We start from the raw sequence: 27,212 nt of genomic DNA on the forward strand, positions 1-27,212 counted from the left end.
TCCAGCCTGATCTCACGAGAAAACGTAAGTATTTTACGTTTTGTCAGTTTAGTGGCTAATTCGTTTGAAATTGTACAATTTTAAAAAGGAAGCATGGCACCTAACCCCACCCCTAAACCCAACCGTCATTGGGGGATGAGCAAATTGTACTAAATTGTATGAATTAGATCGTACGAATTCATACAAAATAGCCACTAAATCTAAAAGTTACGAATTGCCGTGAGATTGTGTTGAATTATCCGTTTCTGTCCATTTTGATCAACTGAATGCATTTCTTTCCCAGTCAGTATAATAGTGTACAAACCATGGTTTTAGACAAGAAACTGAACAAGAGAAATACAGTATATTAAACAATAACAGTTCCAGTTTATTGTATTGGCTTTCAAGACAATCAATCAATCAAGTTGATGCGAGTACAAATCCTCAGAATGTGCCTATTGCTATTAAACAGTCCCAATCTGTATTCAAATGGGCTAAAACAACTCAATAAGTCAACACACCATCCAGTTCTCATTCCAACATAAAACATCATCTAAAACATGGCAAACGGTATTTGGGAAACCATTTCAACAATGTGAATGAAACATAATACTTTACACAATTGTAAACAAGGCCGTGTGAGACATTGTGTTCAGTGATACCACAGTCAGGAGAAATACTGACAGATGGAATGTGCTGGAATGTTGACAGACACACCAACAGACAGTGTGCAGGTCCCATCGAGACAGAAAATACAATCTCTGGAGCTGAAGATAAACACACACACACAGCAGAACATTATGTTCCATAAACTAACGTCAACTCGCCCAGGTGAGGTAATCACTTTAATATCACGACTTTGAGGAGAATGTTATCTTGGCTTTAATATGAAGTATTTCAGAGATACAGCCTGAAGCAAACATGAAGTGATGATGGAAAAATTAGTTGGTCTTTTTCTGGTTAAGCTGACCACAGTGGCCAATTTGAGAACTAATGCATCCTGTCAACAACCTGACATCAGTAGCCATAACACTTATAATCTGCAAAATATTGACATTTTCAATCAAAGTTTGAGAGTTTAACCATCTCAGTTTTGTTCTTGATGACTGCTATCACGTGGAAATGTAGTTCATTTAGCTGTATACCAATAGAAACCTCACAAATCTTCTAAAAAAAGATAAAATAATCAAGTTGATGATAGAGATAAAGAAGGTTAATCTCTCAAACGTCCTCTAAACCTGCGCACACACAAGTACTAAACAGCTTAGCCAAAGATGGTTCACTTAAAGAGATAGATCATCCATAACTGAACATTTATTTGTGAAGCCAATTGACATCCATAGTAAGATAAATAAAACACTACAGCAGCCAAAACATTTTCAACATTCTTCAAAATAGATTCGTTTTGCGTTCAATGGACGCACTGGAATATTTGGTTGAACTATCCCTTTAAAAAACCAAGTGAGATCAAATTATTCTATCAAGATGTGAATATAACAACACGTTTGCTTCTATCTTTGTAACTGTGGCTAGTTTTAAGAAACACTGAATCTATTCCTCATCAGTAAATACCATTTTGGCAAAGCTGAACAATGGTTACAGGGGGTTAGTGAAGTGCAAAAATGCTTACATATGTCTACCTAGCTAATCTGTTAAATGTCTATTAGCAATTCGAATTCTGCTATAAAGACTGAATGGTCTAAAAGGCGGAATTGGTCTGCAAACTTTCAACAGGACATATGAGTAATGGAAATATAAACCACATGCATCATCAAGATTAGAAAACCACAAAAAAATAGATAAGCGGCAATCTGCCTGTAGTCTGACAGTTAAACCGCTGTTAAAGGGATAGTTCACACCTTAAAAATGACATTTAATCACCATTTACTCTACCTCAGGTGCTTCCAAACATTTACGTTTCTCTATTCTGTTGAACACTACAGAAGATATTTTCAAGAGAACCAAAATCACTGACTTCTATAGAAGGAAAATCCAATAGTCAATAGTTACAGGTTTTCAACATTCTTCGAAATATCTTTTTTTTTGTGTGTGTGTTCAACAACACCAAAAAAAAAGGATTTCAAACAGGTTTGGAGCAAGTGAAGGGTGAGTAAAGGATGACAGGATTAAAAATTGTGAATGAACTATGCCTTTAACTAACGAAATGAGGTACTAGTTAGATTACGAAAATAAAAGTAAAATCAAACGGACAAATCTAAATGTCCTAAAAATTAATTAAATAAGTGTGTGTATTTACATAACCACAAAAAAAAAACATCCCCCTAAAAACCAACAACAAACCAAAAGCGCATTCCAGTATGATAGTGTTATCAGTATACCTGTAGGTCAAATAAAAATGTAAAAAAGTAGAACGAAAAATAAAGTTAATATTCTTAAAAGAACAGTCATGGCTGTGCACCTTTAAAAGAAAAAGAAGCGGTCATCTGTTGCTCGTCGCTGCTTATTTGGTCTCAGTATCAGTGTTTATTGTGAATCTGCAGAATCGCATGCGTCTCAGAGGAATGAAGAACAACAGAATGAGCTCCGCTTTTGTCCCACTCATGTTTTGTTCGCATTTAATCTCGGGACTGATATCCTGCTGAGCGCCTCCTATTAGAAGGAAGAATCCTCCATCAGCATGCGCCCAACACGTGATGCTTCTTCCCGCGGTGTGTTTGCGAATCGGTCATCGTCCTTCAGCATGTCGGTGAAGATGTGGATGAGGTTGTCCAGACCCCACAGGTAGCCGTCCTCTCGGTTTCCCTCAGCCCAGGGTGTGCGGTGGTCCAGGGTTTGGGGTGGTGGCAGAGGCACCGTTTTACCGAAGTCAATCATCCAGACTCGGGCCAGGCCTGAAGCATCGTGAACGAACAGTAGAGAACTCCCAACAACCTGGAGGGAAACGGAGCAGGTTAGCTAAAGGTACAACTTTTTCCCTTCACATCACATCTATATGTGATGTCCCGCTGCATGGTATCAAGATTATTATAGTTTAGCATTTTTATTGTGTATAATTTGTTTAATTTATGGATTTTATGACAAATTACAGTAAAAAAAAAGACAAAAATAATAATTAATTTAAAGATAATATCAACATGAGCACATACAATTAAATAATAATAAAAAATATATACCAACAATTAAAGCTGACAAAAATAGTTACAGTTGTGGTCAGAATATTTAGCCCCCTTTGAATTTTTTCTTTTCTTTTTTCAAATTTTCCAAAATTATGTTTAACAGAGCAATGCAATCTTCACAGTATGTCTGATAATGTTTTTTCTTCAGGAAAAAGTCTTATTTGTTTTATTTAAGCTAGAATAAAAGCAGTTTTAAATTTTTTTAAAACCCATTTTAAGGTCAAAATTATTAGCCCCTTTAAGCTATACATTTTTCTCGATAGTCTACAAAACAAACCATCGTTATACAATAACTTGCCTAATTACCCTAACCTGCCTAGTTAACCCAATTAACCTAGTTAAGCCTTTAAATGTCACTTTAAGCTGTATAGACGTGTCTTGAAAAATATCTAGTCAAATATTATTTATTGTCATCATGGCAAAGATAAAATTAATCAGTTATTAGAAATGAGTTAAAACTATTATGTGTAGAAATGTGTTGAAAATAAACCTTGTGTCTTCTCTCTGTTAAACATAAAATGGGGGAAAAAATAAACAGGGAGGCTAATAATTCAGACAGTTTAATAATTCTGACTTCGACTGTATATTGCTTCCTCGTCCTCATTTGTAAGTCGCTTTGTATAAAAAGCGTCTGCTAAATGACTAAATGTAAATGTATATAAAAATGTATGAATAATATCAACAATAATATATACACCAACAAATAAAAAAGGTAAACAATAATGTGACTTCACAAAAGCTAAAATTGTACCATAATTATCACACAATACACTTTACTTTGAACTTAGAAAAGGAAAATAAAACATTTGCTGGAGCGAAGACTCTTTTTCGTCTATATCTGACAATAACACATGTTCTTGGAAATTACTTTTTATTTGGATGCGGTTTTTAAATTTGCTGTTAATTTTTTCAGTTGTTTTAGTTCAATTCATCAATGGTTTTGCTACTGTTGGTTCATTTGAAATATTTTTGCAAACCCATATTTAGTTTTTATGAATTTGGTTTGAGTTTTAGTAACAGTTAACTGAACATGTCCAGTGTCGACCAGAGCAAACTTTAGTGTTTGAACAGCTCACATGAACTCTTCTGCAAACCTCTTAATAACAATTTTGAAAAAATTATAATTATTGTTTGATTTTATTAGCTTCTTATACAAATAATAATAATAATAATAATGATAATATTAATAATAAAGTCAGATGCAGTAAGTGTGTTTGTCTGTAAAAGCGCAAATACAGGCGTTTCTCTAAACAGCCGCAGGTCAGATTTTCAGCCACAGAATGAGTGCTTATTAATTCTGGAAAATGATTCTTTTGCTAATAATTATTTTAAGGTTTGTTTTCTTCAGTATTGTCAGTTTCAGTTCATGTTTAAGTTTTTCCATTTATTTAGATTTTTCAACTTTTTGAATTCAAATTTTTTTTTTGACTTCAAGTTTTAGTTTTTGTTTACTAAAATAACTTGCAATGTTATGGCACGGTGTTGGTACAGCTCACCTTTAGGGGCCTTTTCACTGTGTTCTACATCTAATAGCTGGTACTTCATTTTCTTACCTGCCCTTATTTGTATATAATATTTTTGTATATATCGTGTAATATAGACACAATATTTATTTTATTTTACTTTATTCATTTTTACAAAAAATGATTTGCATTTATCATATATTTACATTCCTCAAGTAGTGGTTTAGTCAGCTGTATGCACTTAACTTTCAATTCTCTGTATGTCTGTGCATGTGACAGAATTGAAAATAAAGCTGACTTAGATTTTTTGACTTTGAGTTTAAAACCACCTCGGGTATATTAGTGATACTGATATTGAATGCAAACCGAATAGAGCAAGAAGTGAGCTGTGCCAAACCATAAAATAGCATGCCTCACAAAAAAAGGCTTATATTGGTTTTTGTAATCTTCATTGCTGAGTTTTTGTATTTGTTTGGCTTCCTCATTAGCCCAAAATGAAACAACAGCTTTATTTAGGATTAATAAACGTGTAAAATCTTTTATTGACCCATAACATAATAATAATTTCCTTCAACTTCCTCCATGATTAATGTGGGGTTGCTTCCACAGAATGACTCGCTACCTACTCTGTCATACGTTTCACACAGAGGATGCCCTTCCAGCCGTAGTTCCAGCCACTTTCACATAATAGTTCTGGGTCAAAATCTAGTCAAAAAAGTTAAAAACACTGATTGAATTAAGATTTTTATTTATTTATTTAATTTTCATTCTTGGGTTAAAAATTTGGCTGCAAAGTTTTGAGACTCTGGTATTGCGAAATATGAAAGAAGTAAATAAATAATCAAAATGTAAAACATAATTATCATTTCTTCAGTTCAAATGAGTTCAAACGTGAGCTTTGATGATAATAATAATAATAATATTAATAACAATAATAATAATTAATAATTACAATATAAAAAATTTATATTAATGAAAACTTGTTTCAAAACAAGTAAAATTGCCATTGTTTTTGAATTAGAAACAATTTCAATATAGTTAATAAATGCAATTTTAAAAAATGTGTGTTTTCAAGATTTTTTTTGTAATGTGTATGTGTAAGTATAAACAATAAATAAATACTATAAGAATATTAACAAGTAAATGAGCAAATTCTTAATGTTGATGATGCTCATTTATAATATAGTTTTTTTCACAACATAATCTGGGTATTAATACATTGAAAAAAATTATTCAAAGATGATTCCTTGGATTTACTAAATTTTTTTTACATTAAGTGGTTGTAAACAATTTATTTGGGCTGAATTTAAACCAACAAACTAGGTTGAACATTGCTCAATTTAATTTGTTTGTTTAAATTCAACACAAATAAACAGTTTGCAACAGTTTTGCATGCAACACTTTTTTTCAGTGGCATACAGTATGCTTAAAACATTTTGTACTTTTCTTCAAATGTACATTAACCGGACAAACATCTGAGCTTACGAAACATGATTTATGATGTTCCAGAGTTGAAAGAATTTGGCTCAGTCAGGACAAGATTACACAACCCCTCACCTCATGTGTCCTGAAGAAGTGTGAGTTTTCCAGAGCGCAGCGCAGCTCTTCCAGCCTAAGAAGATAATTCCTCTGAAGAAGAAACAAAAACACAACTCTAATTATTCTCCTGTTCCTGCATTCTGATTGGGTCACACAGCTTTTCAGTGGGGCTACACATACTCAATATAGCACCACTGCAGGACACAGTCAACAGTCTGGTGTTCAGCAAGATATACAGTAGTCAAAACCTTTTATCAAAGTTGTCCTAAAACTTTCTTATAGCACAATTTTGAAAACCTTTTTTGGCTACTACTGTATATTCTTAAATAAATAAATATTTTTTTTGTTATTATTGTTCTAAATAAGTCTATTCTGTTTGCCAAGGCTGTATTTATTTGATCCAAATGACAGTAAAAACATGAAATTGTGAAATAATATTACAACTGAAAACAACTTCTTGAACGTAGTTGACATTTTTTTGTATTCTTGTGACTTAAAACTAGTCTTCACCATCATTGCTCCATCTTTTACGATCATTTGGACATTTGCTGTTCTATTATGATCAGTGCTTATTGGTAGGCCCACACGGAAACTGCATGCAGATTTTAAACCTATCATTGAGTCCATGTATTTACTTGTGTAAATGTGTGTACATTTACATTTATTCAGTTTTTAAATTAGTTTCATTGATATTATTATGATATATTAGCAGTAATATTAAAATGTTCATATGATTTATGTAAGATACAGTTTAAGTAATATTTTCAGCATTTTTGTAGATATATTATACAAGAGACTTGCTTTGTTTACCAAATAAGTGGATTCTAATTGGATTTTCTGAATATAATAAAAGTAAAAAATATTAAATTTTTTTATTTTATATATTATTTTTTTTTCTAATGATAGCGTTACTCCTAAAATCCGCATAAATTTGCATATTTTTTACAAAATTCTCCACAGAAATAGCAAAAAATGTCTTTTGTCTGGCCCTATTTATTGATACACAGTATAACAATGTAATTAGCAAAGTGTACTATTATTATCAATGCTTTATACATTATACATTTGCCTGCTTCATAGTATTGTGGAAACTGACGCATTTTACTTTTCATAATTCTTTGATAAGAGAGATTAAAAAGGCAGCATTTATTTGTAATAAAATCTTTTTAGGACATTTTAATGTGTCTTTGATTAAAAAAAAAAAGGATATTTTAATAGTACTTTTAAATGCTACTGCATCACAGTTTGCACAAAAAAAAAAATAAATAAATAAATAAATATATATATATATATATATATATATATATATATATATATATATATATATATATATATATATATATATATATATATATATATATATATATATATTTATCAGTATTGAACTGATATTAATAATTAGCAGATCATCATATTAAAAAAAAATTAATTACAGCTTTAATTTAAACTGTCTTAATATTTGAAAATTTTACGGTTTTGAACGTATTTTTGATCAAATAAATGCAGCCTTTGTGAGCAGAACTGGCTACTGGCTTCTTTTAAACAAACAAACAAACAAAACAAATCTTACTAATCCAATCTTTTGACAAGTATTGTGCACATACCGGTTTACTGTAACAACAAGCAGGAAACAACTAGGAATGTAGTATGTTTACTAGGAATCAGAACTATTCTTATAGGGGAATTTTGTTCATAACTGAATAATGACATTACGCTCACTGATTCTTTTCTAGTGTAAGGTGTACATGAATAGCATTGTCATTTTCATTTCATCATCTTACGTAAAACCGAACAGTCCGTTTCCTTCAAACATACCAGTAAGTGTGTGTTTCCATCCACAAAGTCACTGAAGGCCTTCATCACTTGCGCTTCATGTTTGGTTTTCTTAAAGCTGGTGTTGCATGTTCCGTCTGCTTTCTGGACACAAACACACAGAATTCGTGTTAAGAGTAAAATTACATTTTCCAGCTCAATCCTATTTATAAAGAGCAGATGACACATGCAGACAAGTAGCAGTGACGTGTATTTGCTGCTTTTTTTAAGGCACAACTTTTTCCCATGTAGGTTTATTTGCATATTTTACAACAGATAATCGCTCAGTGGTTTTCATAAGCAACAAAAAAAGACACAGCTATATATGGGTCAAAGGCGAAATTTTTTTTAAAAGTGTCAAAACAATATGAGTGTATTACTGTTACTAAATGTACCAGACATAATAATTTGTCCTGTTTAACTTTGTTTTTTTAATCCAAAAATAAAAGCTATCATGAGTTTTTAATCATGATTTACAGAAAAGACTCCAACTGAATGTCATTCAATCTAACAGATTTACGAAGTCTTGTCAGGCATATTAAGAACAATAACCACCTAATCAATGACATAAATAATAAAAAAATGATTGAATTGTCATTTTAAATACTTATATTTTGCTATCCTTCATACAGCTAGGTCTTGTTTACTGTTCAGGAAGATGCTTTCAATAATTTAAAATGACAATAAAGATTTAGTAAGATCACAGATGTTCTTTTTATGTATTTTAATAGGTACTGGCTATCATAACTGTTTTTGTTTTACATAAATATTATTTGTTATGCTAAATGACATTATTAAGCTCTAGTGCTGTCAAAAGATTAATCACATCCAAAAGAAAAGTTTATATTTACATAATATGTGTGTGTACTGCGTATACATATTTTTTTGTATTTTATGTGCTTACCTAATTTATACCCAATATTTATACACGCAATATGTAAATCAAACTTTTCTATTGGATCAGATGAATTATTTGACAGCACTAATTACGACGTTAATAAAAACGTTACAGGCGAAGCAGTGGCGCAGTAGGTAGTGCTGTCGCCTCACAGCAAGAAGGTCGCTGGTTCGAGTCTTGGCTCAGTTGGCGTTTCTGTGTGGAGTTTGCATGTTCTCCCTGCGTTCGCGTGGGTTTCCTCCGGGTGCTCCGTTTTCCCCCACAGTCCAAAGACATGCGGTACAGGTGAATTGGGTAAGCTAAATTGTCCAAAGTGTGAATGTGTGTATGTGTTTCCCAGTGATGGGTTGCGGCTGGAAGGGCATCCGCTGCGTAAAACGAATGCTGGATGAGTTGGCGGTTCATTCCGCTGTGGCGACCCCGGATTAATACAGGGATTAAGCCGAAAAGAAAATGAATGAATGAATAAAAACGTTACTTGAAATATTAAAGCCCATCCTTTACTTTGCATTTTTATGTAAACAAAGTATATCAAATGCTTTTTTTATAAATGCATATTTTCTTTTATATACTAAAATGTAATTACTCAAGCTTTGACTTATTTGATCAAAAACTGTGAGATGTTATCCACTCGTTAAGTGGATAATGTTAAGCGGCTTCCGGGTCCAAATGCTCTATCAAACTCTATGGGGAGACTCAACAAATCGTCACCTTGGAATTATAAGGTTCTATCTGCATTCTGAATGTGTTGAGATATTGAGCTTCAAAGTTTTTGCATTCCATATAACAAACAGTATGTGTGTTACATTTGTTTTAATAAATAAAAGTCTTAAAAATGTAAACAACTTATAAAAAACATCCCACAATGTAAATAAGTTGCCATTTAATAAGAATACGTCAGTAACTCAATTTTGACAAAAATGTCAGATAGAAACTTCTGATTCTATGGTGACAAAATGGTAATAATAAACGTTTACTAAGTGATGTAATACTTTCGAAAATCATGGTAATGTATAAATCCATGCCTAATAGCAGATGGCCAGAAAGTGATGAATTTTTTATAAATTGTTAAAATATTGATACCTGTGATGCAGAAAGTATAGAGACTGTTGTCAACACCATGATTTTATATAAAATTCACTTTAAAGTGTGATATGACTAAAAAGTGGTCCTAAACAAATATTTTCTCAATTCAGTAGTGGTTTGGACCCGGAAACAGTATTCCATACTTCACCCCTTAACAAGTGGATTGAAATTTAAATACTTTTCCATATTTGTCTTGTGTTGCACAGGTACAGCCAAAAGAAAAAAAAAATTTTTCCTCTTATGCCAAAAATCTGTAGAATCCCAAGATATTTTGTACATTTTCTACAGAAAATACATCAAAACTCAATTTTGAATTTGTAATAAACACTTCAGTGTTTCCTCCAGGATTTTTTCCAGCTGTGGCGGCAGGCCTTTTTTACTCAGATCTACCAACTACCTGTGGCGTTATTTCAAAGACAAATGTCGTGAGCGCAGTATTAGAAGTCGAGATCGTATTTATGTAATAGCCTATGAGCATGCGGATCTCTTTGCTTGCGCGGCGATTTCCTCTGCTCGTGCACAAAACTTCTTGCACGCCCCTCAAATATAAGCCGCTTTAAGAGCGCGCAGATCTTCTTGTGCGCTCTCAAATAAACGCTGCTGAAATGTGATTTAGTGCGTTTATGTAACGAGTATGTCTCCAACATTTATTAGATGTGCTAGGAATATTTATGAAAGTCACCAATAGACCTACAGAGCGCCATTATAGCAGTGTTTCCCAACCCTGTTCCTGGAGGCACACCAACAGTACATATTTTGAATGTCTCCCTTATCTGACCCATTAGCTTCAGGTTTTGGAGTCTCTTCTAACCTTCTGATGAGTTGATTCAGGTGTGTTTGATTAGGGAGAGGTTGAAAATGTGTACTGTTGATGTGCCTTCAGGAACAGGGTTGGGAAACACTGCATTATAGCATCCTGAAGTAAAGAGAAATGGCTATATGTCGTGTTTGCTGGCCTCACGCATCACGCACCTGTCAAGTCAGCCAGTCATTCAGTCAGTCAGCACGTAACCTTAAAGGTTTAAACGAATGACGCACAGTACTACTATGGTTACAGAAAAGTTCGCACTGTTATAATTCACTTACCCTTTAATACGTTTTGGTGCGATTATAACCCGCTATTAAATAAATTAAATGTTTTGAATGAGAAGCTGTAATGTAGCCGTGGCGGGATGAATTTTGGCGTGGCGCCCCGCCATGGAAGAATGAATGTAGCGGAAACCATGCACTTTGTTTAGACATCCTTAAAGGTGAATTTCTTAATACTTAAGAACCCCTAAGAATCCATATTTCAATATTTTCAGCCAAATATTGTCCTGTCACAAACACCCCATATATTAATATAAAAAGCTTATTTATTCAGCTTGTATGTGATGTGTAAACCTCAATTAAACAATATTGAACCATATTATGGTCCAGGGTCAGGTTTTGTGTCTCACCTTGATTCCCTCGATGCGGAAGCCGAGTGTGGCAGTGGAGCTCAGAGTTTCTCTCCACTGCATGTATCGAGGCTTGAGAACGGCCTGCTGGGATCTTTCCTCTGGACTGGGAGCAGTCGGGTCAACAGCCACCATTTTCTCATACATGTCCTTCCTAAGCCGAGGACGCTCACGGGCCTTTACCAGCTCTTCCTCCAGGTACGTCCTGTGTGAAACAAATCAATCATGACCCTTCATGATCAGTTTCCAACATTAACGGTCACTGTTGCTGCCTACACGTCATCATGTGACCATGCTCATTTTTCAGTTTTTCTAAACAGTTATTATCATTAAAAAACTAAGTTATGAGTTATGACAGATGTAGATCACATACAGAAGTGATTTGATATGGACAGGAAATCATATTAAATCAAAGCAACATGTCTACTTTAATGTCAAAATAAAATGCTGAAATATTTCCCAATGGCATTTAGCAGAATATAATTTATTATATTAAATTTTGTGAAATTTCATTACATTTAGTAAGTATTTTGGGGCTGTATCGTGACCCTTAAATAAAGTTAATGTCATCAAATACTTTTGTTCTAAACATGCCTGACATTATATTTTGCTATATAAACTATTGTGACAGTGAATGACATTTTAGTGGGTGTCCTCTTCAAATCATGGTAAAAATGAGTCAATTTTTTGCTCAGACTTTCTAATATGTGGGGGAAACTTTCAGCTGTGTTTCAGCGTTTCACTGTGTGTATTTTTTAATAAAACCTTTTGACTCATAGATAAAACAAAACCACAAATGTACCAAAATCTTTAACTACTATAAAATCAAAACAGAATATATATATATAAAAAAACAAAACATGCAATATATACATTTAAAACATAATACAATAATACATCAAACAAACAGCTGATCAAAACTATTGACCTCCATAGTATGGAGAAGAAAACACACACTATGAAAGTCAATGGGGACTTATCTGTGTTTGGTTACCCTCATTCTTCAAAATATCTCTTTTTATATCATTACACTTTAACTGGCACCATAACTGTCTGACTGACCTTTTGTGCATAGGATATCTTTGAAACAACAACAACAACAACAACAAAAAAAAAAAAAAAAAAAAAAACCTCTAAGTTTGTCCAGTCAGAAACACAATTTACCGAAAGAGTGTGTCAAAAAACAACAACATACTTCTTGTCTTAAACTACACACAAAATGGCAACATTCCAACATCATGCAATTTGTCTGTCCACAGCAGTCACGGCATGACAGAAACATTCCAGCCATTCCAAAAACACAGAATAGTGCACTGCATTACCAATGAAATAACCAGGTTTAAGTTGTTGGTTTGCACATAATTGGTACTAACATTCATCTTTAAACTGTATGCTAGTTATTTAATTGTCAAGATCTGAGGTAAACTGTCTGCTGGGCTTCTCAGTATGGCAATAAATGTCACAAAATGGGATTCAAGCTCATACTGGTAACATTTAACACTGATTAAAGCACATAATCACTGTCATAATAGTTTGTATTTGCTGTTGCTGTATGCTGTTGTTCATTTGCCATGACACAGAAATAGAAACCATTTCTAAAATAGAAACTTTGAGCATTGCTGTTGTGGATGGCATGTTAAATCTCTTTTAACATGTTAAAGACCTTTAATCATGTCACAGCATTGTAATGTGTCATTAGAACACAGTGTTAGAGTGCATGTTAAAGGGGTAAAGGGATAGTTCACACAAAACTGAAATTTTTCATCACCCCTTACTTGTTTCAGTTCCTTTTTTTTTTTGTTGAAAACAAAGGCATATATTCTGAAGTAATCTGGAAACCTAGAACCACTGACTTCCATAGAATACCTTTTCTGTTGAAAACTTCCTTTGTGTTCAACAAAAGAAAGAAACTCAAAGGTATGGAAGCACTTGAGGGCGAGTAAAAAGTGAGTAAATTGTAACTTTTGAATGAACTTTCCCTTTATGGCTATTATGGTGTTGGGAAGCTGAAACCAAATTCTAAAAAGCCTATTTCAGAAGCTTCTCCGTCATACCTGCTTCCCATTTTGCAGTCCATGATTGAAGGAGAGTCGAAGTCTTTGAGAAGATCATCCATTATGTTGTATTCCTGCTCATTCTGCTGCACCACACCATAATAACCGGGTACAAACGGCCGGAGGTCATCATTCATCAGCTTCTCCAGACACTGCTGCTCACATTCACAATACTTCTTCAACAGCTTCCCGTTCTCTCCTGCCTGGAAACTTCCTATAGACAGAGAGACAGATGAAATATTCCGAAATAGTTCTGCTCCTCAATTATGCGATGAAGTGAGAACAAGTTTTCACCTGCGTGTCCTGCCAGCTGAACCCAAGGATATCGTTTCTTAAAGGAAACCACAAATGGAGAGCAGTGCACCATGCTCTTTAACTTCCTCCATGATTTAGCCTGAAATCAGAGATCAAACAAGTTCAGATGTGGCCAATATACTACATACATAACTGCTCAGCCAACAAGGCACGAAACTTTATGGGAGAAAGTGCATTCTATTCATTGGCACCAAAATTGTGGAACTCTTTATCCTCTGATAAAGGCGTTGTATAAAAATAAAGTGTATTATTATTATCATACTACAGACGTGGACAAAATTGTGGAACTCTTTATCCTCTGATAAAGGCGTTGTATAAAAATAAAGTTTATTATTATTATCATACAACAGACGTAGACAAAATTGTTGTTACCCTTCAACAACTGTTGGTACCCTACCTGTCCAGGCCAGTTTCATTAGTTTGCCTTTTATAATGCTTCTGTTGAACCACAATTCGCAAGCAATGTCTGATTTTCATCAGGTTTGATTAATCATTACTTTTTCAGTTTCAAGTTCTTTTAATGACCACTGTGGGTTTTTCTTTCTTCAATGGAAGGGTACCAACAATTTTTGTCAACGTCTGTATATTCGGTCATTAATTGATAAATCATTTTATTTGCATGCTTTTGTATAAACTAGGGCTGCATGACATTTCTAGTTTCACTAGATTTCTTGAATAGATCTATTTAGAAAGAATTCATCACTTTAGATTGTTTCGGATGGTTTTGTTGGGGAGCTTAGCTGAATAAAATAGAATAAACAAATGAAAAACATAGTTAAATTCAACAGAACAAATATACAAATCAATTAAACAATTACACATATATATAATTGTATATATGTGTATATATGTATGTGTATATACATATATATGTGTACACATACATATATACATACATATATACACACATATATATATATATATATATATACACATACACATACATATTTACACATATATACAATTAATCGTTAAATTTAAACGATTAAAGCTTAAATTATCTTGAATTGCTCAAAGAGTCACAGGCCTTAAAAACGAATGTGGATAATAAACTTTCACATTGCAGATGTGATGTAACTTTTGCAGATTTGCACACTGTGATATCAATACTGAAATGCAGAATGATTGGAATGTGGAAAAATTATACTGATTTGTAAAATAATAATACCCCAATACTTCTATAAAATGAGTAAATCAATCACATACGCAACCACATTTTACATTGGGATGTCTAAATGATGCCCCAATGTAAAAAGGAACAAAAAAAACTGTTAAATTTGACTGGCTAGTGATTATGGTGGAGGCTTAGAATAAGTTGAGTTTAATAAACTTTCACAAACACGAAACAAGATATTCTGTGGAATACTGGAAAAAGCAGCCATTGACATCTATAGTAGGAACAAAAAATACTATGGAAGTCAATGTTTTTTTTTACATTCTTCAGTATATCTTCCTTTGTGTTGAATAGAAGGAAAAAACACAAACTCAAAGTTTGGAACAAGTGAAGAATAAGTAAATGATGGCAGAATTTTTTTAAAACACATGGTTGAATAAGGGATGTTAAGTTTTTCCATTAATGTTAATTTCTTTACCGAGGTGTCCGCAGAGGGCTGTAAACCACATCAGTTTTCTCTAAACAAACATTTAGCGTCCAGTCTGCGTTTCAGTATAAACACTCACACTGTTCTTCTTAAACATGGAAACTAAAGCTCCAGACAGAGGAGTTTATCAGTGTCACAAGGCCAACACAGCAGCAGTGACGCACACACACTGCAAAGTAAAGCTTATTGATTTTAAAGCTCAAATCCTTGAGGAAAGTCTGATTACAGTAAATGACATAACTCAGCTGTTTGAAGGAGAACTGAAAAAAAAGCTTCTAATGACGTACAGATACCTCTCAAACTTTCACTTTCACAATCAAGAACAGCTTCCTCTTGAAATTCCTAAACGTTTTTACATGATTTTTTTTCACTTACTTTAACAGAAAGACAAAAATCAACACCTCTGCTCGTAACAAACAGATTGTAATACATGCCGATCATACAAAACAATTCTGATAAGATTTTTTTACAAACAAGTCAGACTACACTGAAAACCTACTTTTAATATATAAACCAAATATAAATGACACTTTCAGAATTTGAGGAAGAAGAAAGAACAGCATGTAAATCAGGGGTCTCAAACTTAATTTATTTGGGGGTCGCTGGAGGACGAGTCTGGGTTAGGCTGGGCCGCATCAGGTTTTCCACAAGAAATTAATGATATAATTACTTATTAATTTCTAATTTGTTTATTTTTTCATCTCATTTTGCGTTTAAAAAATAAAAATAAAGAGATTTGAGAAGAATGGAATTTTTTTTACACAAAATAAGATGAAAAACAAACAAATAAAAAAAATAATAAGAAAATAAATCAATCAGTAATGAATAATAATGTTATTATTAATAATAGTAATAATAATAATTAGATTTATTGCTCTCCACTGTGCTGTTGTTACAGAAAAAGAGGCAACACTGTTGTTGTTTCTTTTGACTACTTTTACATCATATAGAAATATATGTAATGTTTATTGTGTGAGGCAATGCAAATACAATGCAAGTAGCGCGATGCAAATTACCCAAAAATAACAGTGTGACCCTATAATTGGTCCAGGCTACCGGGGACTCTTATTGCCGATGGACAGGTGTCAATATGTGACTGCAGATTACTACATTAGGTGGCACTGAGTTCCTTACTTTTCTTTTTTCCCGCCACATACACATCACTTTGATTTCATTTGTCAGAGACAGAGAGAGACCTCACATTAACTCTTTTACTGCCATTTCAGTTCACTTCCAAGCAAAAAATAGTAATTAAATGACTTGCTCTATCTAATCACAGTAGCTCAGTACCACCATACCACAGTAGCTCTTCTGTCATGTTCTGTAGCTGACTTGACTCAAGTTGCTTCTGTCTCTGCTATCCTGATCCAGGGACGCAGTTCCAGCTTCTCGAGATCTAGTTTGATCAGGCTCATTATCAGATTTACTTGTGGTTTTAAGGAAATGAAAATAAGCTTCACTGCCTCTTTGCAATTTTGAAAATGCAAATATTATTTAGGCAGGCCACTATGCCTTATTTATTTTTACTGCTCACTGCGTGCGAAACAATAACCACCAACCAATGAAAGTGATTGTAAGAATAAGAAAGATGATTGGCTGAAAATATTGTAAACTTTCTCTCTTGATCGTTTGCTCTTTTTTTTTATTTCCATTCAATGTCAGAAATAAAATGTACAATAGCTGTCCCTTTCAAAAGGTACAATTCTGTCCATTTTAGGTACTAATATGTACCTTGCAGGCGCAATATGGTCCATTAGGTACCAATACGTTTCTTCCAGGTTACAATCTAGATGCTTTTGGTACTAATACATATACCCTTTAAGCACAAATGTGTACCTTTTAATAGTTTTTATGCCTTTATATCTGAGTGCATTCAAAATTTCGCCAGAGTTCAGCTAAACCATCCTCTTTCAGCATGTGCTCAGTAGAGTCGAGGTCAGCTGTAATTCAATCTTCTCAGTTTCTGACCTCCTTTGACGACAGTATAGCCAGTGGGCGACAGACATCTCAAAAAGTCATCTCAAAAGGTCTTCCTGTCTTTCTGCCTGCTTAAATACACACTTCTTGTAATTCTTACCTATTTCCTGCAGTTTCATTGCAGTTTCAAAACAGGCACCATATCCGTAAAAGTATTGCATATATTTAGACACGGACATTGACAGCTTTATCTGTAACGTCAAACTGAACATATCCACCACTGTTGAACAATGACATCATTCAGTTTAATGCACAACAGCTCGTATCTCAGTAGTGATTGCGACACCAGCTACAGATTCACCACTGCCACTCCCAATCTAATACTTGTACAATATGAAATGTTGTCATAGTGATAACGGATAATGGAGTGTCACTATGAGATCCACCCTGGGTCAAAGGTCAAACCCACCCTGGACAAACAGACACGTCTACTTTTTCTCAAGGACAGGATTACAGCGGGTTTTATATTTCAGGCTAACTTGTCAGGTGACTGCCGCTGTCATGTATGAGCCATCAAACTTACAGAACTGTTATTTCACACATTTTCATACACCAGACCTGACATTTAAACCCAGTCAGAATCACCATTTAATATAGACAGTGATTACTCTGGTATATATTTGTTTTCACTACTGGTAAATGTTGAAAATCGATGAGATTGTATTTTTATTTATTTATTTATTTACTTACAAGTCTTACCAAGTCTGCATTTATCTGATCGAAAAAAATAACGTAAAAACCATCACGTGATAGTCATCGGAAACATTATTACTATTATATTATATTATATTATATTGTATTTTTCAGTTTCTTTTTCATTCCAGAAACGCCAACTGACCCAGCCGAGGCTCAAACCAGCAACCTTCTTGCTGTGAGGCGAAAGCACTACCTACTGCGCCACCTATATTATATTATATTATATTATATTATATTATATTATATTATATTATATTATATTATATTATATTATATATTTTGATCATTTCAGATCAATTTAAGCAAGCAATTTATTTTTTATTTAGGTTTTTATTTTAGTTTTATTCTAAAATAATATAAAATATCTTCTTTGTAAATTCAAGAATTATATACATTACATGTTTATTTTTCAGTTAATTGCTATCTTAGTTCAAACAAAAATGCATTTGTTCAAGTTTTAGTTTAGCTCAGGAAATATTTTTTAAATTATCAATGATAAAATCAGTTTGAGTGTGTGCGCGTGTGTGTGTGCGTGTGTATGTGTGTGTGCGTGTGAGAGAGAGAGAGAGAGAGAGAGAGAGAGAGAGAGAGAGAGAGAGAGAGAGAGAGAGAGAGAGAGAGAGAGAGAGAGAGAGAGAGAGAGAGAGAGAGAGAGAGAGAGAGAGAGAGAGAGAGAGAGAGAGAGAGAGAGAGAGAGAGAGAGAGAGAGAGAACACTGTTAAATTTCTTACAGGAATATCTGAATAATAACACTAAGTTAAAAAAGAACAGCGTTTCATTTTGATCAAATTAATGCATTCCAGCCAAGCACAATATTAGTAATAATGCAAAAATATAAAGTAAATCTTAGAAAAAAAAGAAAACTGCAGTCCTGCAAATCAAACTAATATGATGCAAGTAACATGGGAAAAAAGAGAAAGAAATGAAAAACAAAACTGAAATAGAAAAAGTAGAGGACAGGTCTTGATAAATGAAAATATCTGATGATAATATTCTGGATACTGCTATAGGGCATCTGATAGGAATGTCTTTAAAGTTTTTTTTTTTTTTTTAGATTAGCTCTGTATAATAATTAAAATCAATGACTGCCTTATTGAACTGGTTAAACTGCAGTGGTTTCTTGTGATAAAGCAAATGAACATCTCTGTGTTTCATTTATTCTTGTCTTCCATTTAAATAAAGAAACAAGGCAAGAAAACAAACCGTATCAGCCAATTTGTTTGTTGAAACAGCAATTGGAATAGGCTGTGAAAAATCAAGATTAGAGCAGCACTACAGACCCCATAACAAAATTAGGCTTTTATTGCCTTAGCAATGCTAGTTCAAGCTTTAAAATGTCCTGCAGAGTGACTGCCTATGAGAGCTGTGGCGAAAAATTGTTCAACAAATCAATTTTGTGGACTTTTAGAAATTCTGAGCTTAGTTTTTAATAGGCGCTGTGTGAGCACGTGTGTGCAAGTCTCTTACCTGGCAAGCAATACAGCAGGCAGTCACCAATTTATAGGCAAAAACAAGCATGCACAACCACACAGTTAAAACACACTGATCACGAGTGTGCAGAGACCCACGACTCCCGCACTGCCCTGAAACCACACTCACATCCGGGAAGCAGACAAAGCTCCAACGCATACACTCACTTCATGTGCATGGAGCACTGATTAACTCACAGCTCTGAGAACACTCTCTCTCTCTCTCTCTCTGTTGATACCAGGTCTCATGAACTTCAGGCAGTCTCTGTCTCAGTCATCATCAGTCGGTCAATGTCTTCTCGTTTTTCAGATGATCCCCCCTGCACACTCTTATCTTTCTCTCCCTCCTTCCCCGATCCTAATCCACTTTCCTTCACTGTAGATCTAATAAAGCACATGGGCTCATACTGACCCTTTCACTAACATCTTTTGCTACACAATAAGAAACTTTTAAAGAAATACATGTTAAAATAAATAAATAAAGTCATTAATAATAATTTTATGCGGTTGCTAGGGTGAGTTATAGCATCACAACAACCACTCAGATTAAAGGTGCTGTATGTTTTGACTATTCTAAACCATAGAAACACCATAATATGTGTGTAAATATTTGCAAAACCTGCTAAGTGAACATACTTGTTTATTGAAAAAAAAACAATGCTAAAGTCCGTTACTCTCCTTTGAATATGTGTGTTCTGTGTCGGAACGTTAGTCTTTGTTTTGGTCTCTATAACCAGCCCACTGTCAAGTGTATGTCAGCACTCTGGGTTGCCTCTGTGGAAAACTGTGTATTTCATTTCAATCTTGAAGGCTGATGCAGTGTATGCGGCAGTGGAACACAACGCGACGTCTGGAGGACAGCAGCAGCCTCCAAAATGAGATGCTTAGAGTTATAAAAATCTACATGAGGTGGGTTTTAATAGGCAAAAATTCATATTACAAATGTAAATATTACCTAATATCATTAACACAGTGTCCTAACAACACACAAGATTCTGTCGACAAGAATTTGGCTATCCGCACCAGACGCAACACAGCAGAAACATTTAAATACAGGCATTTCGAAGCACATAATAGTGCACTGTACACCAACGACATGTTAAGGCTGATAATCTCATTTACATATTAAACCTCTTTAATATCTCATATTAAACATCATTACAAGCAATTGCTGAGTGACTGATATTTGTTTATTTTATTTTCAAGATCTAGAGTAAACTACATGCTGCTGCTTTCAGCATGGCAATAAATGTCATGTAAAGTGGTATTCAAACTTACATTGGTAACATTTAACTATGAATAAAGCACATATTCAGTACCTGAAGTGGTCAGTCTCATAGAAGTGTATGCTGTTGTTCAGCCACAAGAAATAGAAACCATTTCTAAAACAGAAATTTAAGGTGATGGTTTGGACAAAAACTTTTTAACATTGAAAATATTCCTTTTGTTGCGTGTAGTTAGGACACTGTGCAGGCTTGATAGTCAGGTACAAGTAACGCATTACTTTTCTAAGTAACTTTTCAAAGAGTAAAGTAACGGATTAATTAAAAAAAGTAATATTAATAATGGAGTTACTCTTTTTTAAATGTTATGCGAGTTACTTTTAGTTTAATTAGCTTTTAAAAAATACATTTCTCAATAAAATTAGAGTAGTCAATGAACCACGCAGTCAATGAGAGAATGTGTTCATTTTTTCGAACGCACCGAAGAAAAGGATAATCTGTATATAATCTGTATATACGGCATGTATAGCTCAGAGGTCAGGAAGTTTTCAGATAACATAATCCTAAAATACTATTTTTAATGTGTTTTTTTTAAAGGTTAATGAAGGTGTTGGTTATACTGTGTGTTGTTAATTGCAGAGCTCCTCTTTTAAAAAGAAAGAAAATATATATAAAATTCATATTAGGAAATGTTGTGACCTGCAGCATGCATGTTAAATGATCCTTTGTGAATCGTTATAGGCCTGGTTTTTACCAGGATTTTACACTTGAATGATTTACAACAGTATGAAGAAACAATTTGAGGCTTTTCATGTACAGAACTCTTGTTTTTCAGCAATGCTTACAGATTCTCATTCTATTGCACCTTTAAAATTATTATTATTATATTATTTTTACAATGTTTTAGGATGAGATCTCATACTTACAAAGCCACAAAAAGAACAAGAGGAACCCCCTCCCCCCACCAAAAAAAAAAAAACTAAAAATACATACCTTTTCCTAAAGTATGGAATTCTCCTATAATATGTTCTATGCGCTCATTAAAGATTTACATTCTCTCGCACATGAATGTACATTTTCATTCCATCTCATGTTATTTTCCTTATCGGTTTAAATGTTAATGCATTGTATGTGACTTCTGATGCATCTCAGACAGCATCATATTCATCTGTCAACTGTTCAATCACGTGTTAAAACAGAAGGTTTTAAAGTTTGCCGGTTACATGCTACTCAAAAGAAAATGACCTTCATGCATCTTCTCCCAGGTTCTCCAGGATGATCATGCAAAAGGCATTCAAGAAACTGATTTAATAAGCAATGGTACTCATTACATGACTTATTTTTAGAAAGCAATCGTGATTACAATCAAGTGACAGTGGCGCTGGCCTTTGGCAAAACACTGCTAATGTAATAAATGTGCTTTTCTGGTTTGTTTGTGTTTGAAGACACTGTAAAAAACCCCACCCACCCCTTCACCCACCTCCACCTCCACCCTCACTACAGCCAGCCATTTTCCACTTCGCCCTTCCCTCTGCTTCTTTTCATCTGTCTGTCTGCATGTCTCTCTATCTCTCTTTCCAAGAAGCTCCTAAAGCACTTTCATAATAGACATAAACCTGTCCAACAGCTTCACACCCAAAGCTTAAAAGAAGCCAAGAAGAGAGCTGTCTAGATCTCTTACATTCTTCCTGAGAAGTGTTTTCAAGCTGGTAAAGTTTTTTTTGTTATTATTATTTGAGAAGTGGTGGAACAAGCTATTATTTACATCATTCCAAAGTGCTGTATTTTGACATTTTCTCAGCATGCTCAACAGGAAATAAAGTCAATTGCACACACAGATGTAAATACAGCAAAATAATGTATGCCATGATCACTGAAGTAAGGCATGACACAGATTAAGAAATACATGAAGAAACAAAACAAAAGAGAAGCAGCACCATATTTGGATTTATGGTTACTTGGTTACAAAGGAACCGCCCACAGCTGATTTTTCCATGACAGTGTGAGTGTGAGCGATGGCTCAATGTTGTGGCTGCGTGAACAGGCCTGTGTATGTCAGACACTGATGAAACACAGTTCATTTGGTTTGTTTATTTTAAAAAAAGTGTTAAAAAACACAAAGAAAATTGTTTCAGAAGTAATATCAGATAAAATGTAAACCATGGTTGTATTTATTATAAGTATTAACTAGATTGAAAAAAAAATCTGTCTTAAAGTGACTTGAGGAAATCTCAAATTATTATTTTGATTAGTTTTTCGTAAAATTTTTTGGGGGTTTTTTGTATGTTTTTTTGAAATTTTCTTCTAACTTAATACAAGTTTTAGTGTCATTTGAGTACTTAAACTTATTTTATAAGGTTCCAAATGCAGCATTTTATATGCATGCATGTTTGTATTCTTATCTGATCTTATACTCCGCTTGGATGAGTTAAACAGCAAGCACATAAGAAAGATGATTTGTAATATATATATATATATATATATATATATATATATATATATATAAAGTTCATTGGAAGATTAATCTTTTTGAGAATATTACAGGGCAACTGCCAAAAATGTCAATAAAATATTAATCTAATATGTGCAAAAAAATAAGAACAGCATTTCAAATGTTTCTTTTATGCAAGTAAATAATATGCCATCAAGAATAAATATTTAAACCCTACTAAATTTTAGTGCAATCATTTTTAAAAGTCTATTCAATGTGGTCCCTTTAAGCTTAATACTTTTAATGCTGAAAAACTTATAAAAGCTGGATTATAAGAAAATTTAAGTATCATGTTAAGTTTTTAAACCGATTAAAAATAAAAACGTTCACAAAAGCAACATGTTAACATGATATATAATGAATCATATGACAACACTAACAAGTAAACGTTGAAACTTCAATTGTCATCACAGGACACAGGACTTTATTTGAAATCAAAAATATAGTTGACTAAATACTGAAGTTACGAAGAGTAAAATGCATCCCTGTTGACAATTACAAATTTAGGGAATTTAGGGAATAGATTATGATTAGTCAACTTCCGGACAGTCATTTTCACTGGACTGATTCACCCTGATTCATGAATTGTTCAGGCAAACATACACAGCTTGGATTTTTATCATTTGGATAATTGAGCTGATTGAGTGGGAAACTGGAGATTAGCACAGAAGTGCTGAGGAAATGCCCGCATAAGATGTCTGAATATTATGTTATCAGATGTGTTTATGCTGACTTTAGTCATGGTCTTACTCAGCAGAGATATAAACAGCTTTTTACATGAAATGATTCAGAACTCTTTTCAACAGACACAAGTCGGGAGGAAAGTCTTCTGAACAACTCCATTTATCCACATGGACTGAAAGCGCATTCATAATAGTATGTTTAATGAGAATGTTTGTTCCTGGAAAATCAAATCCATGACCTTGACATTGCCAGCGTCATGCATTACCACTTGTGCTTTGGTAACACTCAAGCTCTTTATGTCCAGCCTACTCAGTGCACCGATCGCTGGGTCAGTTTCTGTTCACATGAAGGTAAACAAAAGACTCATCAGAGATATGAAGTTTCATGCTGCAACAAAAGCCAGCAAATGCCACCCAGTTTCAGATGGATTAACCATCCAGACACAAAACTGGCTGAACATGTTGTCTATATATGAGATTCAGACACAAAGACACTCTGATTTTGAGGGGATTTTTCCAGCTGGAATCTGCGGTATCGGGATTTCGACTCCTCCATTAGTCATCTTTGACTGACTAGGACAGTGAGCGTATTAAAATCAAACAGCGACCTTTGGAAGTAATGTCACAGTTCTAGTTTCCAGACACTGAAATAGTTCCTATTTTTCAGGTTTAGAGATTCACTCATACTTTAAAAACATCCCCAGGTACATGTCCTTAGGTTTAACTTACTCATCTCATCTTAACGCCTTAAAGACAAATATCTAGCGTAGTTGGTAAATTTCCAAAGGAAAAAAAAATCTTTCCAGTGAGTCTCGCACTGTTTCAAAAGCACACAGATACAAGTCTGAAACTGAACAAACTTTGCCAGACTGGAAGCTTTTTGTCAGAAAGAATGAATCTATAACATTTCGGTAACCTTTCTGATGACTTCTAAAAGCCCAATGTGTTGAGAATACATACATTGAATGAAAAAAACATGTTCTGATTTGAATGTGCATGTCAATGTGCCTCACATTCACCACTTTCACAATACAAAAGTTGAAGATGCACAGATATGGAGCTAAAAATAGCAGTAATTTCTAATAAATAGTTTCACAGTTACTGAGTGCTCAAGCATACTCGTCGTGTTCATACAATTTGAAGATGAAGGCTCGCTATCCATTAACAGGATCTTAAGCATAACAAAGCTGTAGAATTAAATATGAAGAAGTTCCTTACTGGTACTCATAAACTCCTAATCAGTTTAAAGCAATATCATTAGATAACAAGAAGCACAAGACCTCATGTCTGCTACTTGATAATAAAGCTGGTAATAAAATAGTGGTGCACAAACAGATGCCTCTCCTTTAAACTTTGAGACACAACCTTTGTTATAACTTAACGTAATAGTTTAGGACAATTTTTGAGCAATGAAATTAAAATATATTGAACTTAAAATGTATACTACATGAAGTCAGTTCAGCTTATTATTGATTTTTTTATTACTTGTGTGAAGAATGTGGGACTTTATTGTATATTTAGAAATTTCCAAGGAATTAGTTTGTCTTTGAACAATTGTCACAGCACAGAGCCAAATTATAATGGTCTAGAGCAAACTAAAACATAATTTAATGTCATTTTTATATTAAAAAAAAATTGAATTTAACAATGGATCTACATAACCTAATAAAAGTTGTTTTAATATATCAGTATATTTTAATCTAACATTAAAACCAAGCTATTTTCATTGTTAGTTAACATGTATATATATATATATATATATATATATATATATATATATATATATATATATATATATATATATATATATATATAGTTCATTCCTTTAAAGCAGTACAAAAGACTATTAAACAATGGTGTAAAATGGAACCTTTTATTTGATATTATAATAAAGTTCACTATTTATTTGTTTGCTACACAATCACAGAGGCCTCTTGAAAGTGGCTTTTACATTGTATGTCTGATGGTGTATAAGCAACTTGAGATTACAAATACACTAAATACAGTTCATTTTTACAAGCTTAAAGGTATAGTTCGGCCCCCCCAAAATGAAAAATACGTCATTTAATCTTCATCATGGTTTTCTTTCTTCCATTGAATATAAAAGAAGAAATTTTGAAGAATGCTGGGACCCATTGACTTCCACAGTGGAGAAAAAATACAACGAAAGTCACTTCAAAATATCTTCTTTTGTTCAACAGAAGTAAGAAACTCATAGAGGTTTTGAACAAAAGAAGGGTAAGATGACAGAATTTTCATTTTTGGGTAAACTATTCGCTTAACTATCTGGAATGGTTAAACATATATGCAGCAGGTAAATTCTAGCTATTTATCAGGAGGCTGTTTTGAAATCTTAATTTAGTTTAAGTCTGAAACAAAGCATGTAAGAAAACAGAACCTACCCCTGTTAGTTCATCGGGGCTGGCGAACATACTGGGGGACAGACTGGTGGGTTCGATGTCACTGCCAGTGAAATCATCTTCGGACTCCTCAAAGGACGAGGCAGATGATAATCCAGCCGAAGAAGAGCTGGACAGTTTCCTGTGGAACAAAAAGGGCGCAGGGGAGCCTCCGCAGCCGCTGTCCGAGCAAGGCGAGTCCTCATCGGGATGCAGATCCAGCGAAAAGCCGCCTGTACTTAGAGTCAAATCGCTGATGCGAGGGCAGTCCTGGCCGCCACATAGATCATCGTGGGTCACTATTAGTTTGGGAATAATCCTAGGGAACGGACTTGAGGCTTGTTGTTCCACTTCTCCACTCTGCCGACCCGACACGGGAGATTTTAACGTACTTTTGGTCATTTTATGAACGGCTAAGGGAGAAGAACAGCTGAAGTCTACAAGAAAGTCTGGCGCGTTAAGGCTCTGGGTCACATTTTCCTCCGAAACTCTGCCTGGAGTCACGGCACCTCCTTCTGACACTCTTTCCATGTCCCACGGCAAGACGCAACACTCATGGTTCTCCTCCTCCCGCACTCCTTTCTGTCCGCCTTGGGAATCCGAGACTGAGCTCTCCAAATCCGTCGATCGACTCAGAAGAATGAAGTTATCGGGCGCATGTTGATTACCGGAAGAACTCGAGTTTAAAATCAGTTTTTTCGACTCGTGTGCTCGTCCATCCACAGCAGTCTTCTCTTCTTTATAATCGTCCCGCCAGCACTTCTGAACACTTGTCAAGTCCTTGGTTTTCATCGGATTGTCGTCTAACCGGTCACCGGTATGTGACGAACAAAAAGCTTCTTGCACGAGCGCTCGTCTGGAAGTCTCGAGTGCTGCTGCTGTGCTGTTGTTACAGCAGTGTGAAGGAGTGTTGCTGCTGGATGATGATTGGCCCATCGTGGATACCGTACA

General features: G+C 34.2%; 1 protein-coding gene across 1 annotated transcript; it reads right to left on the reverse strand.

Annotated features, from left to right (window-relative positions):
- Positions 1-346: 346 nt before the first annotated feature.
- Positions 347-27,212, reverse strand: itpkcb (inositol-trisphosphate 3-kinase Cb). Its single transcript, XM_056478113.1, has 7 exons — positions 26,265-27,212; positions 13,702-13,801; positions 13,408-13,621; positions 11,354-11,558; positions 7,934-8,035; positions 6,137-6,208; positions 347-2,871 (listed from the first exon to the last, which is right to left on the reverse strand). The coding sequence occupies exons 1-7, from the start codon at positions 27,195-27,197 to the stop codon at positions 2,593-2,595; spliced, it is 1,905 nt and encodes a 634-aa protein (XP_056334088.1). The 5' UTR covers positions 27,198-27,212; the 3' UTR covers positions 347-2,592.

Source organism: Danio aesculapii, chromosome 18 (assembly GCF_903798145.1).
Source record: "Danio aesculapii chromosome 18, fDanAes4.1, whole genome shotgun sequence".
Taxonomy (NCBI): Eukaryota; Metazoa; Chordata; class Actinopteri; order Cypriniformes; family Danionidae; genus Danio; species Danio aesculapii.

Bases quoted from the DNA above. Each gene is read 5' to 3' on its own strand.
- itpkcb (XM_056478113.1), bottom strand. From the start codon at position 27,197: ATGGGCCAATCATCATCCAGCAGCAACACTCCTTCACACTGCTGTAAC. The intron at 13,622-13,701 runs GTGAAAACTTGT...CTCTGTCTATAG, and splicing joins TCAGCTGGCAGGACACGCAG to GAAGTTTCCAGGCAGGAGAG. The intron at 8,036-11,353 runs GTGAGACACAAA...GTTTGTGTCCAG, and splicing joins TCCGCATCGAGGGAATCAAG to AAAGCAGACGGAACATGCAA.